The sequence below is a fragment of the Pan paniscus genome, chromosome 4, assembly GCF_029289425.2.
Source record: "Pan paniscus chromosome 4, NHGRI_mPanPan1-v2.0_pri, whole genome shotgun sequence".
NCBI lineage: Eukaryota > Metazoa > Chordata > Mammalia > Primates > Hominidae > Pan > Pan paniscus.
The window spans coordinates 145,216,580-145,231,301 of record NC_073253.2 but is presented as its reverse complement, the minus strand read 5'-3'; the positions used below and the strand labels follow the sequence as shown (position 1 = coordinate 145,231,301).

Here is a 14,722-nt window from a genome sequence, read left to right as displayed (position 1 = left end):
AAGAATTCTTTTGACAATGTTGCGAAAGCTTAAAAAAACAAACAAACAACTACAACAACAAAAAACCTCTCCTAGAAATTGCAGACACACTGTATTTCACCTATAATTTTCAGGATATACCCCAGGTAAAGCACACATTATTCCTTAGGTTCTTCCTAGTTCTCTGTCATCTCTAAATGATTCCTCTTCCTATTAAAAACAAAAACTAAACTAACAAAGAAAAACAAAACAAAAACCTACATTCTAACTGCCATAGTGCAACCCAGGAAGAGAACACAGTCTACAACTTGGCTGGGTAAGCAATAGGCCAGTAAAGGATAAGGGAAGCAGTAGTTCAAATCAAGGCTACGTGGGGACTGCGCTTTTTTGCCCTGAATTGACTTCTGGGCGGCTGAAAGCCTTGTGGAGAAGGGCAGTAACTGCAGGAGAGCATCTGTAATGAATGGCATATAGGGTACTAAGCACCCTGCGCAAAACGGGTTAGGAAACAGTCATTACAGCCACCTTGGGCTGAGGGCAGGAAGACAACACCCTACGGTTTTGTTTGCTTTATTACCCTGTTCTAAGCCTGAGTACAAGTTTGTTATCAGACTCGAGGCAGGACAATTTAAGGTTAAAAACGAAGGGCTCTAGAGGACAGAAAATCCGGGTTCTAGTACAGGCTACACCAGTCGCACCAGCACGGGGACCTCTGACCTTAAGCAATCCACTTACCCTAAGTCTCCGTTATTTCATCTGTAAAACAGAGTTAAGGTCAATACCTGAAATATGCGAGACACTTTCTCTGTCCCATCAGATCCTCCTTGGAATCTCACGAGATGGCCTTTGAGGGCTCAGCCATGGGCCACAGTTTGACTCTGGGCTAGCTCCTTTCCCTCATTCTGGGTCATGAATGAAGCAAGAGCCAAACCAGACAAAAGTCTTGGTCAAGCTAAGACGTCTGGGACATCCGAATGTCCCATACGGATTGCGGAAGGAGGACACTAAGGCTCAGTGGCCCTACTTTGTGGAAGACTCAGTAGAGGCTCAGAGAGCCGCAGCATCCAACTCGAGGTCGCCCAGCGGCTCGGCGCGGCCCTCGAAGGCGGGACTTACCCGGAGGAGCGTGCAAGCTGCGCCGCTCACATTCCCGGAGGCGCTTGGCCCGGCGGCTCGACGAGGGGGATGGCTGGCGCACTCGCGCTCCCCGCTGTCGGCGAGAGGCGGCTCCAGTCGTGACAGCAGCAACAAGGAAGTGGAGGCGAGGGCTCGCGCGCGCATCCCGGGGGCTGAAGGAGCCCCGGCCCCGCGGCCCCGCCCGGCGACACACGGCGCGGAGTCGCGACAGCCCCACTCGCTTCCCCTCCTCGGAGTCGCGATATGGGGTCCTGAAGGGCAAGAATAGGAGCACAGGTTCGCTCCGCAGGCTCCTCACCGATGCCTGCCGAGGGCCCCGGGGGTCAAGCCCCGGGGAGCTCGAGGAAGACGGCAGGGACACGGTCGTCACCGAGGCACCGGTTTGGCGGCTGCACCGGCAGCAGCGGCACACCACGGATCGCCAGGGAGACCCGTCCCGGCGGCCCTCGCGGCGCACCGGAAGCGGTCGGCGGCGCGTGACTGCATGCGACCCCTGGCGCAAGCGCAACAGCCCAGCCCTAGCTTGGGGGCGGACCCACACGGACTGCTCAAAGGCTTGGAGGGGGTCTAGTAAGGCGAACGGACTGCTTCCGGCCAGAGGTCCCGGGCGGAGGAGGAAGCTGTAGCTGCCGGCGGTGGGACGCCCCGGCCGCTCAGACCCCGGGCACTGCTGTGGGGCGTTCAGGTAACGGGGGCGGGGCTGTGCTGAGCGTGAGGGATCTAGGCCCCGCCTCACCTTTCAGAGACACGTCGGGCGCTGGGAAGCCTACAATACCACCCCCTCCTCAGCACGACGTTCAAGGCCTGACCTCAGCCTGTCTCAGTCTTTCCCTCTCATTCAGGATCGGGTTCATACGTAGTGCCGCATCAAGTAGCGCCTTCATCACTCCAGTGATCTGCCCTCAATCCGTCTCTCCCACTGGCCCACGAATAGTGATGGTAGTGAGTTCCTGGAGTGACTCAAGCTGAGCTGAATGACCGTATGGAGAGCCTCCGTAAATCAAATAGGGATTGGATTGGATTGTCCTTTCTCTCCAGTGTCACAAGTTGTCCACATTTGTACAAGTTCCCGCACAACCCTCACTGTATTCCAGTCTGCCTACTTCTCTGCATCTACCGCCATCACCAACCTTCTAGCCACCATCATCTCCTGCCTGGACTGATGTAGTTCTCCCCACATCCCCTCTACAATCTATTCTCCACGAAGCAGTCAGATTGATCATTTTGCACTGTAAGTCTGATCAAGTCACTCCCTGCTTAAAACCCTCCAGTGTCTCATTCACTTAAAATAAAATTCAGACGTCTTAGCTTGACCAAGACTTGTCTGATTTGGCTCTTGCTTCATTCTCTTTCTATGTCTCCTCTCAATATTAGTAGTTCCCAGAACCAGCTATCTAGCACTCTGTAGTGTTTGGAGTGCTAGCTTTGTTGTGAGCCTCCTGGGTTTGAATCCCAGCCCTGCCACAAGTAAGCAATATTAAGCATGTAAAGTGCTTAACAAATGAGGTTTACGCAGTAGATCCTCCCACCTCAGTAAATGGCACCATCATCCGCTGGATTCCTCAGTGCTCAAACCAGAAACCTGGGCGTTATCCTTGACTCCTCCTTCACCTCACATCCGGTCCAGCACAGGGCTTGCAAAAACAGCCCCAGACTGACTACTACTCACCATCTCTCTATTACTACTCTAATCCAAGCCACCATTATCTCATGTGGACTCCTGCTTTTTTCTCTGATACCCTTCCATTCTTTACACAGCAGTCATCTCTCCTTCCTTAAAATCCTTCAGTAGCTTCCTATTGCACTCAAATTAACATCCAAACTGTTTAGCCTGCTTTTATCTTCAGATTTAAGGCCATCTCTTAGGAAAATCAACTTTACTCATTAGGTTCTCTACCCTGCAACCAAAAGACTGTATTGTAAATCTGATCATGTCATTCCAGAAAAACAAAACCAAAAAACCGTCAAAAGCCTCTTAATGCCCCCAAAGCAAGCTAGAAACCTAACTAGGACTTCCTGTGATTTGGTCCTTGCTTTCTTCTCCAAAGAATTTTTTGTTCCTGACCAGGACATTCTATTTCCTATATAGTATTTCATTGCCTTTCATGTTAAATATTTCCTTTCATCTCATGAGTTCCTATTTGTTTATTCTTTAAGGCCCACCATATTATTCCCTCTTTGAAGTGCACTGCCCATCCATGCTCCATTCCAGTTGATTATCTGCACTTTTATGTTCCAGTAGTACTCCGTAACCTCTGATTTAGTTTTCACATGCTCTAGTGTTTGTCTTCCCTGGTAGGCTCCTCAAAGGTGGGCACTATGCTCCATTCATCTCTGTATGGCTGGCATCAAGCATACTGCTTTATACATAGTACATGTCATGAATGGATGGATACATGTATAGAGGTGATAGTAAAAATCTACCCTTGAGAAGGGACAGTCATAGCATAAAGTCACAGCAGGTTCTCTTGTCCTTTGAGGATTCTCATGATAAAATGCCTACGAAGGCAATTACCCAAAACTGCTACTGCTGGATCATGTTTTGTTGGACCAGCGTGGGGCAGGGGGACTGTTTGTTTTAAATTCTGAGTACTTCTAGACAGGATACACCACACCATTCTCCAAATACTTCAATCCCTGTTTCACTCACTTACGCCACCATCCTGGCCCCTAAAGGCATTTGAGTTTGAAGCACCTATCTAGGGTCCAAGACTTAAATCTGGAAGGACCTTAGGCATCATCTGGGCTTGTGGTTTGCAACCATGGGACTTTTCAAAAATATATATTTTAAAAAAAAGGAAAAAAAGAAAATAGGCCCAGAGAGGGACTGTACTACAACCTGCCCATCACTTCTGCCATAATCTGTCACCTAATTGGTCTCTTTGCCTCTTTGATCCATTTTCCACAAAACAGCCAAAGTGATCCTTTTAAAATGCCTGAAAACATCCGTGGATTTCTGTTGCACTCAAAATACCAATTCTTTACCATGGCATCTTTTTTTGTTTGTTTGTTTGAGATGGAGGCTCGCTCTGTCTCCAGGCTGGAGTGCAGTGGTGTGATCTTGGCCCACTGCAACCTCCGCCTCCTGGGTTCAAGCGATTCTTGTGCCTCTGCCTCCCGAGTAGCTGGGATTACAGGCATGCGCCAACACACCCAGTTAATTTTTTTTTTTTTTTTTGAGACAGAGTCTTGCTCTGTCACTCAGACTGGAGTGCAGTGGCGCGATCTCAGCTCACTGCAAGCTCCGCCTCCCGGGTTCACACCATTCTCCTGCCTCAGCCTCCCGAGTAGCTGGGACTACAGGCGCCCGCCACCACGCCCGGCTAATTTTTTTTGTATTTTTAGTAGAGACAGGGTTTCACCATGTTGGCCAGGATGGTCTCGATATCCTGACCTCGTGATCCACCCGCGTCGGCCTCCCAAAGTGCTGGGATTAAGGCGTAAGCCACCCCATCCAGCCTACCATGGCATCTTTGAATGGTCTGGCCACCCACCTTTGTCATATACTTGGATTCATGCAAATATTTCAGTTCCCTGAATACCTCAAGCTATTTTTGGTGTGTGTGTTTTTTTTTTGTTTTGTTTTGTTGTTGTTGTTGTTGTTGTTGTTTTTGAGACAGAATCTTGCTCTTGTTGCCCAGGCTAGAATGCAAATGTACGATCTCAGCTCACTGCAACCTCCGCCTCCTGGGTTCAAGTGATTCTCCTGCCTTAGCATCCCAAGTAGCTGGGATTACAGGCACCCGCCACCAAGCCCAGCTAATTTTTGTATTTTTAGTAGAATCGGAGTTTCGCCATGTTGGCCAGGCTGGTCTGGCCGCCTTGGCCTCCCAAAGTGCTGGGATTACAGTCATGAGCCACAGCGCCTGGCCTATTTTTGCTTTTGAGGTTTTGCTGATGCTATGTCTTTTGCTGGACAGCCCTTTCCCCATATTCTTGGAGATCTCAGCTTCAGTGCCATCTTAGTGAGGACATCCCTGACCACCCTTTGTATAATAAGTAGATCTTCCTCTTTTATTCCTTGTCATAGTCTTTATTTCCTTTATAGCACATATCACCCTCTGTAATTATCTGTTTACTTTTTATCTTTCCCACCACATTTTATATTTCATAAGAACAGGGACCTTGACTCTTTTGTTCATTACTCTACCCTTAAAGCTTGGCACCTGTAAATATAAAATGAATGTATGGCTACCAGAAACATCTTCCCACAGTAAAAATCTTTCCAGGCCAGATGGTGGTAGAGCTTTGAAGATCTCATTTTGGTGGAATTTCAAGCAGGACCATGGCCTGGCAGAAATAGTAATCTGAGTTAAGAAATCTAAGCTGCATGAACCCGGGTAGGCCCCTTCCCAGGGCCCCAGTTTCTGTGTCCATGAAAGAAGCTGGATAATAACTCGGAATGTATACAGTGCAATGCTATTTGCAAAGCTCTTTCACTGCCTGTTATTTCAATCTGTTCTCATGGTAGGCAGAGCAAACATTGTTATTCCCATTTTTATGGAGGTTCAGAATGTTTAAGTAAACTAGATAAGATCACTTCTGTTTCAAACATTCTATGAGTCTTTACAAGTAGCCTCTACAGAAAGTCAGTAGCATGAATCCTATCTTCTCTTTACTTTGACCGTAAATTGTCCTTTCCTAATACAATTTGTAAAAATCCTGAACCATCTTTTAGGGGAAATCCATTGTTTCCTGATAGGTACTCCTTTTTGTCTTCTCAGTTTTCCACACTTGGGGCAAAGCAAGCCACGAGGAGGAACCAGATAGTCCTGTTAGTTGTGGCCAGCCCTCATTCCCTGGAAATGGCAAACAAGGGGAACAAGAAGCGTCGGCAGTTCTCTCTGGAGGAGAAAATGAAAGTTGTGGGAGCTGTAGACTCAGGCAAGAGGAAAGGTGATGTGGCAAAAGAATTTGGTATCACTCCCTCTACTTTATCTACATTCTTAAAGGATCGCACCAAATTTGAAGAAAAGGTGCGGGAGGCATCCGTGGGACCCCAGCGGAAAAGGATGAGGAGCGCTCTTTATGATGACATTGATAAGGCTGTTTTTGCTTGGCTTCAAGAAATCCATGCCAAAAACATTCTTGTGACTGGTTCTGTCATTCGGAAAAAAGCACTAAACTTGGCCAACATGCTTGGCTATGACAATTTTCAAGCAAGTGTGGGCTGGCTGAACAGATTTAGAGATCGCCACGGAATTGCTTTGAAAGCAGTCTGTAGAGAAGATAGTGACAGGTTAATGAATGGTCTAGGAATAGATAAGATTAACGAGTGGCATGCAGGGGAAATTATAAAACTGATTGCTGACTACAGCCCAGATGATATCTTTAATGCTGATGAGACAGGAGTGTTTTTCCAGTTGCTTCCCCAGCACACACTTGCTGCTAAAGGAGACCACTGTAGAGGGGGCAAGAAAGCAAAGCAGCGGTTGACAGCACTCTTTTGTTGCAATGCCTCGGGGACTGAAAAAATGAGACCATTGATTGTTGGTAGGTCAGCCAGCCCACACTGCCTCAAGAACATTCATTCCCTCCCTTGTGATTACCGAGCCAACCAGTGGGCTTGGATGACAAGGGATCTGTTTAATGAGTGGCTGATGCAAGTGGATGCCAGGATGAAGAGGGCGGAACGCCGGATCCTCTTGCTCATAGACAACTGCTCTGCTCATAACATGCTTCCACACTTGGAAAGGATTCAGGTTGGGTATCTGCCCTCCAACTGTACTGCTGTCCTGCAGCCACTGAATCTTGGCATAATTCACACCATGAAAGTACTGTACCGGAGCCACCTTCTAAAACAGATCCTCCTCAAGCTCAACAGCAGTGAGGATCAAGAAGAGGTGGACATCAAGCAGGCCATCGACATGATTGCTGCAGCGTGGTGGTCAGTCAAGCCATCCACAGTGGTGAAATGTTGGCAGAAGGCAGGCATCATCCCTATGGAATTTGCAGAATGTGACACAGAATCAGCAGCCAGTGAACCAGACATTGCCATTGAAAAGTTGTGGCACACAGTGGCTATTGCCACCTGTGTCCCAAATGAAGTAAATTTCCAGGACTTTGTTACTGCAGATGATGATCTCATTATCTCTCAGGACACAGACATCATCCAGGACATGGTGGCTGGCGAAAATACCAGTGAAGCAGGAAGTGAAGATGAAGGGGAGGTATCTTTACCAGAGCAACCAAAAGTCACCATCATAGAAGCCATATCAAGTGTACAGAAACTTAGACAGTTCCTTTCCACTTGTGTAGACATTCCTGATGCCATTTTTGGACAATTAAATGGCATAGATGAATATTTAATGAAAAGAGTGACACAAACCCTTATTGATTCCAAAATTACAGATTTCCTCCAAACAAAATAATGCAGGAATTTATTTCAGAAAATGTAGTTTACAAGAATAAAGATTTCTTTAGATAGGTTGTTGAGCCAATTTAAGTAAAGCAATGTTATTATGACAACATTCCAGTACTCTGAAATAGCCAGGAAACTTCTTTGAATGGAATTTGACTAATATGTGTGTTTTCTTTTCTTTTGTTTTTGGCTGTCTCTGGTCCTTGATTCAAGATGTATTTTGATTCATCCAAGGGTTTCCAAACTTGTCTGCAAATTAGGATCACTTGAGAATCCTTTAAAAATTCCAAAGCTCAGGCCATATCCCAGGCCTATTAAATCACAATCTTTGGTGATGGGTCACAGGCATTGGTAGTTTTGAAGCTCTCCAGGTGATTCCAATGTGCAGACAAATTTGAAAACTGAACCAACCACAGGAACATCAAGTACACTGTGGGCCTGGGTCCAGCTTCTTTCCAGTAAGTGTATCTCAGGGGCTTCCAAATTTAGCTCACATCAGAATCACTTGGAAGGCTTGTTAAAACCCAAGGCTGCTAGGCCCACCCCCAGAGTTTGATACAGTAGACCTCAGGTGGGACCCAAAAATTTGCATTTCTAACACATTCTCAGCTGATGCAGTCCATGCTTTGAAAACCACTGGTCTAGCTTTAAATAGGATATTGAGCCAATTTAAATAAAGCAATATACTGGTCTAGCTGAGTTCTAGAACTTCTCTCTTTAGCTGGCCATCTGAATACTCCCCCATCACTAATTGTTAAAAAAAGAATCAACTGTTCTTACTCTAGAGCTCTTTTTTCCTTTCTGCTGATTTGCTGGAAGCACTACAAGACTTCTGTTTGTTCATTTGTTTGTTTGTTTGTTTGTTTGTTTTTAAAGATGGGGTCTTGTTATATTGCCTAGGCTGGAATGCAGTGGTTATTCACAGGCATGATTATAACACACTACTCTCTCTAACTCCTGGCCTCAAGCCATCCCCCCAAATAGATGGGACTACTGAATGCACACTGCCATGCTGGCCTTACGAAATGTTTTAATAGGCATTTCACTAATAGGGATCTGGAGTACAAGGAAATACAGTGCATTTAAGACATAGGCTGGGCATGGTGGCTCATGCCTGTAATCCCAGCACATTGGGAAGATCACTTGAGGCAAGGAGTTTGAGACCAGACTGGCCAACACAGCGAGACCCTCATCTCTAAAAAAAAAAAAATTTAATAAGACATGGATACAACCAGGGAGGGAGGTTATAATAATAGAGCATCCTGTTAATCAGAATCATGGGGGAGAACGTACAGCCCAGCGTGCCTCTCACTTTCCAGAAAGGGTGAGAGGATCATTAGAGAGTTCATTAGAGAGTATTTATTCCTAATAAGTCAGATAAATGTCAGTTTCATTTTTAGAAGTTTCACACAATACCTGCTAATGGTGTGATGTCATTTTTCCCCCTGCTTCAGGTTAATTTTTTGGATATTTCAGAAACCCATAGCAATTCAGTGATTTTTCTTTCTGTAGTAGCTCAGTCAAAACAGATAACAGCAGATTAATCATAGAAAATGTTGCTTCCACATTAACAAAACAATCACTGAAAAAAGCAGATGTTTAAATTGCTTATTTTATAGCTTATTTTGGATATTTTTTCTTTTAATAAACTAATATCATTTGAATTAAAAGTACTGTACATATTTTAAATTCTTAACATGTGGGAGAGGCAAACTCTTCTGGCTAAGTCCTGTGGTTGTATTTCTTTGTCAGCTCCTTAATTGCTGTCATCATCCTCTTGTGTCAGGATTACTGCCACAGTATCTAATTCCTTCCCTCACCTTTCTCCTGCAGTCCATTCTGCACATATTGTTTGATCTATTGGCATCACACCATTTCCCCTGCCCAAGTGTCTGTAGTGGCTTTCAAATGCCTACAAAAAAAACTATTCAGCTGAGTTTTAGTATCCTCTATAGTTGACTACAACCTGCATTTCCAACTTGTTAGCTCGATACAATTCTGTGTACATAATGCTCCCCAAAGAGGCCATTGTTTTCTTTTACTGCATACCGACTTCTGCCTGTGTGCCTTGCCCAAATGCCTCATCCTGTTTTCTAAGCTAGGCCCTACACATTCAGGAACTAACTGGAATCCTCTTTCTTCCAGGCTTTCTTGGAGACTCCAGCAACTACTCCACCTGTTTTCCCCTCATCTCCTCCAAACTTCTTGTCTGTACCACTCAAATACTTAGATGTTTTCTAGATGTTCTCTGGCTCTTTAGACTGTAAGTTCCATAACAGCAGGGATCAGTCAACCTTTATAATCTTAACGGTGCCTAGGACTGTGCTGGACACATCATAGGCACTTCAAAAAACATTTGTGTATAAATTGATAGACATGTACAATGTGTTGAAGCCACCTTATTTTTAAAGCTGTATTAAGCATTGATTCTAATAGAAATGGCTTGGAGATAAGGTAGGGTTTTATTCCATTTAAAAGGGTTTGCAAAATTTTTCCATGAATATAGTTGCCTCAAATATTCCAATCCAGGTTATAATCTCTGTTCTTTGATAATGAATTATATATAATGTAATTTGATAAGTATATAGAATATATACTATTTATAGTTGAACCCATGTCCCTCCACCAAAAAGTCATTGCAGGACTTCTGTTGGCTTCCATTTGTACACACAGGACTTTAGTATGAAAGGGCTTGTCTAAGTGCTTTGCATATAGTAGATGTTCAGTAAATATGTGCTTAAACTTGCTTTTTTAAAAAAACAAATTTAACATCCCTGGCCGGGTGTGGTGGCTCACACATCCCAGCACTTTGGGAAGCCGAGGCGGGCAGTTTGCCTGAGGTCAGGAGTTAGAGACCAGCCTGGCCAACATGGTGAAACCCTGTCTCTACTAAAAATACAAAAATTAGCTGGGCATGATGGTGGGCACCTGTAATACCAGCTACTTGGGAGAGTGAGGCAGGAGAACTGCTTGAACCCTAGAGGTGGAGGTTGCCACTGCACTCCAGCCTGGGTGACAGAGTGAAACACCATCTAAAATAATAATAATAATAAAAACAAATTTAACATTCTTGATTTACTTAATTTATCATGATTTAGATCCTGGACTTCCATCGGAAGATGGAAATCATCCGAAAAAGAAAATTTTTTAGTTCAGTTTACACTGGCTAACACTTCGATTCTATTGGATATCAGGGGTTTTTGGTACTTTGTTAAGCTAAAAGAGGTTGATATTATCCCTCGTCAGGCTTTCTGTGGCTTCTCCGTGCCTCTTTGGTCACTCCAACCTCACTTGAGTGGCAACCCCACTTCTGCTCCAGTTGACTAATCCTCTCTGTAGGCCAACATACTATACCTAGGCACCTACCTCAATTGTGTTGTCATGAGGATAAAAAGGTGTACCTGAGACTAAGTGTTCTATAAATGCACTCTATTGTCATTCCATCCCTATTTGGAACATAATGAGTATCATCTAGAGTCAAGGACCTGCCTTATCAGCCCTTTTTTCCACTGACAGGTCTTGGGGTTCAGTGTTTGAGAGCCACCAGCCTAATCAATAGATGATAATTCAAGGAGTTTTCTGTGCCATTACTCATAGGGGCCCTGATTCAAAAGCAAGTAAAGTTAAGATTTATTGTCTATTATATTTCAAGCACTGTTTACTTATTATTTAATATTTTTAGTAAATCATAATACAAAACCACAGTAGACTCAGATAATTTAATTCCAAGGTTGTGGACCTATTAAACTGCTGTTCATGCTACCTGAAGCCAGACTTATCTTTAAAGTGGAATGTGGTAGCATACTGTGGCCACCAGAGGGCACAGGTGGACTACATAGGGAGACAGCGTCAACTGAAGAAACCTTTGGAGCTGCCACTTGTAATTTCTCTGATGTGGTACAGATTGAGAGGGAAGGCAACAAGGAAAGAAGGAAGAGACATAGGATGTTGGACTTGTTCAAACAATTTACCTAGAAGTAACTGCCTGGGACCACCTAATCCCCTCCATTACATACCATCTCTTCTCTAGAGACTTTTCCCAACCTATTAATAACCATAGGCCAGGCTGAGCATGGTGGCTCATGTCTATAATCCCAGCACTTTGGGTGGCTGAGGCAGGATGAATGCTTGAGCCCAGGAGTTTGAGAGCAGCCTGAGCAACATAGCAAGACCCCGTTCCTACAAAAATGAAATTAGTCAGATGTGGTGGCTCATGCCTGTAATCCCAGCTACTCGGAAGGCTGAGGCGGAAGAATTACTTGAGCCTAGGAGTTTGAGACTGCAGTGAGCCATGATTGTGCCACTGCACTCCAGCCTGGGTGAAAGAGCAAGACCCTGTCTCAAAAAAAGGCAAAAACCCAAAACCAAAAAACCATAGGCTATGTAACTGATCGTGGATAGACACTCAAGCTCTGGAAATGAGGCAGTATTAGGGAAATAATTACACAACAAACATATCCATGTTTGCAGTAATAACTTATTTAACCTTATAAACCCACTGCAGGTCATAGGAGCTCTAAGGATGGAGCACATGGCCCTACTCTCAAGCAGCTTAGTAGAAGAGATAGATGGGACGTGGGGGAGTGAGTGGTAAATGTCATTTCAGAGAATATGCAAATAATATATTTTACTCTTTATGAGTGGTAAATGTCATTTTAGAGGATATGCAAATATATACAGGAGTATAGAGGTGGACCCTAAAGGAGCCCCTGAATGAGAGAAGAGGAATTCAGTAGGAAATGTTGCTAAGGAAAAGGGACATTTGATAAGTATCTGGAAGGAAAAGTAGGGAGTTAGGGAGATGGGGCTGGGAGGCAACTCCTGGCAGAACAGCATATATAAAGGCCTGGGGTTTTTTTTTTAATGGCCCATTTGGGAGCACCTAAGGTTGGTGGGTGGTATGCCAAGCAAAGGATGTGTGGTAGAATGAAAGGCTGAAGATGTAAGGGCAGAGTTTTTTAAGTCTTGTGGGTTAGACCATTTATTTTGAACTTATCCTAAAGACACTAGAGACCCCTTCTACTTGCCCTGACAAGTAGCAATGGTCAACTTCTTTTTAAGTGAAATAATTGATAACTAGTATGGAGGTTAGATTGTAGAAAAGCAGATAAACTAGTTAGGCTGTGGTATAGTACTGAAGAGAAATAATTAACACTGAGGGGTAGGAAAAACGTTGGATTTGAGAGGCATTTACAAGGTAAGATGGATTTAGTGTGGGAGTTGTAAAGGGAGATTTCATGAAATTTCAGGTTTCTGCTTAAGTGGCTGGGTCGTGCCATGATCAATGTATGTTACCAGGGGAAAGGAAGACAAGTTTGAGGGTCATGTTACATGTGAGATGTCTCTGGGCATCCAGGCAGTTGTCTGTTAACAACCAGCCCTGGAGATTTATATACAGACAGACAGACAGTTTGGCGTTCTAGAATGGTTAGGCTAGAAATATTTTTTGGCTGCCACAGATAGCAAGGTGATTGAGGACATACATGTGGATGAAGTTATGTAGAGTGGGCTTATAATGCAAGGTGTTCAACATATGAGAGTCCATGAGCCAACCTTTTTAGAACTGTACGTGTATACCTGCACATGTGGCTATTTCCCTGAGTCATACTTTCATCAGCCTCAACTGGATCTGAAAACAAAATACTTAAGCAGTGGTATTAAGTGAAGAGAGAAGAGGCCAAGGACACAAGCCCTGAAAGGACAGATGGGGAAGTGAGGCCCTCCAAGATGGCTGACAGAGATGCTCGAGAATGACTGAGTGTACCTCACAGGGCTCTGGATCCTAGGTGCTGCTCACAGGCAGGAGTGCACACTACGGTAAGACTGGAAGGACCCTTAGACTATTCAACTCCTTCACTCTGTGAGGTGGGAATGAGGTTAGGAGAATGCTCAGGGTTACTGCAAAAGGAGGACTAAAAACTGTCCTTAACCCTGTACCCTCATGAACTGAGCGAGGCATAAAGAGGAGGACATTCTGGGAGAGGCTTCATGGCATGTATAGGGTGAGAGTAGTGCTCTATTTCCTTACAAAATGGTGTGCTCCAATCAGGAGTCTACTCCTAGTTCTCTCACTTAGTCATCAGAAGGTGTTAGCCTCTATTTACTGATGGAAAAAAAATGTGGCTCAAAGGTCACTTGCCCAAATTCAGAGTTAAGATAGTAGTAAAACATGATCCAAAATTGGGCTTTCTGATCCCAGCACTGTATGGAATAGGAGTCACGCACGCCTATAATCCCAGCATTTTGGAAGGCCAAGGCGGGAGGAATGCTTGAGCCCAGGAGTTCAAGATCAACCTGGGCAACATGGTAAAACCCCGTCTCTACAAAAAATAGAAGAGACTAGCCGGAGTGTAGTGGCACACACCTATAGCCCCAGCTGCTCAGGAGGCTGAAGCAGGAGGATTGATTAAGCCCAGGTCAAGACTGCAGTGAGCCATGATTGCACCACTGCACTTCTAGCCTGAGCGACAGGGCAACACCCTGTCTCAAAACAAACAAACAAAAAACAAAAAGGGTCCTCAAGCAATCTAGTCCTCCTCCCCTCTTCACCAAAGGTTTAAGTGACTCATTCAAGACCATAAAGGAAAAAGAATTGGATTTCTTTATGTCCTTCTCCAAGGACAGATCCTTTTGTTATGACTGGGAAACATCAATGACTGAATTACTCTCCAAATGTAACAGATGATTTTTTTTTTCTTTAGATGGAGTTTCGCTCTGTCGTCCAGGCTGGAGTGCAATGGCCTGATCTTGGCTCACTGCAACCCCTGCCTCCTGGGTTCAAGCAATTCTCTGCCGCAAGCCTCCCGAGTAGCTGGGATTACAGGTGCCTGCCACCACGCCCAGCTAGTTTTTGTATTTTTAGTAGAGACGGGGTTTCACCATCTTGGCCAGGCTGGTCTTGAACTCCTGACCTCGTGATCCACCTGCCTCAGCCTCCCAAAGTGCTGGGATTACAGGCGTGAGCCACCGCGCCCAGCCTAACACATGATATTTTATTTTATTTATGTATTTTTTTGAGACAGAGTCTCGCTCTGTCACCCAGCCTGGAGTGCAGTGGTGTGATCTCGGCTCACTGCAACCTCTGCCTCCCAGGTTCGAGCAATTCTCATGCCCCAGCCTCTTGAGTAGCTGGGACTACAGGTGTGCACCACCAAACCCAGCTAATTTTTGCATTTTTAGTAGAGACGGGGTTTCACCACGTTGGCCAGGCTGGTCTTGAACTCCTGACTTCAGGTGATGCACCCG

The 14,722-nt window shown here is 44.9% G+C and overlaps 2 protein-coding genes across 5 annotated transcripts in view; one reads left to right on the top strand and one right to left on the bottom strand.

Annotated features, from left to right (window-relative positions):
* HMGXB3 (HMG-box containing 3) overlaps window positions 1-1,604 on the bottom strand; it is a 53,185-nt gene extending 51,581 nt beyond the window's left edge. Inside the window, exon 1 of one of the 2 annotated variants that reach the window (XM_008954454.6) lies at window positions 1,096-1,604. The gene's annotated coding sequence lies outside the window, so the exon portion shown is untranslated. The remainder of the gene's footprint in view (window positions 1-1,095) is intronic. The other variant, XM_034960771.3, reaches the window with a different exon arrangement.
* On the top strand, window positions 1,282-11,179 carry TIGD6 (tigger transposable element derived 6). Of its 3 annotated transcripts, XM_034960777.2 has the most exons (3): window positions 1,612-1,801; window positions 1,959-2,347; window positions 5,841-11,179. In XM_034960777.2, exon 3 carries the CDS (start codon window positions 5,922-5,924, stop codon window positions 7,485-7,487), a length of 1,566 nt encoding a protein of 521 aa, XP_034816668.1. In that variant the 5' UTR covers window positions 1,612-1,801; window positions 1,959-2,347; window positions 5,841-5,921; the 3' UTR covers window positions 7,488-11,179. The 3 variants fall into 3 exon arrangements, with proteins under 3 accessions (XP_063460746.1, XP_003829081.1, XP_034816668.1); XM_063604676.1 differs by having other exon boundaries at window positions 1,282-2,347; XM_003829033.3 differs by lacking the exon at window positions 1,959-2,347 and having other exon boundaries at window positions 1,603-1,801.
* Window positions 11,180-14,722: the final 3,543 nt, after the last annotated feature.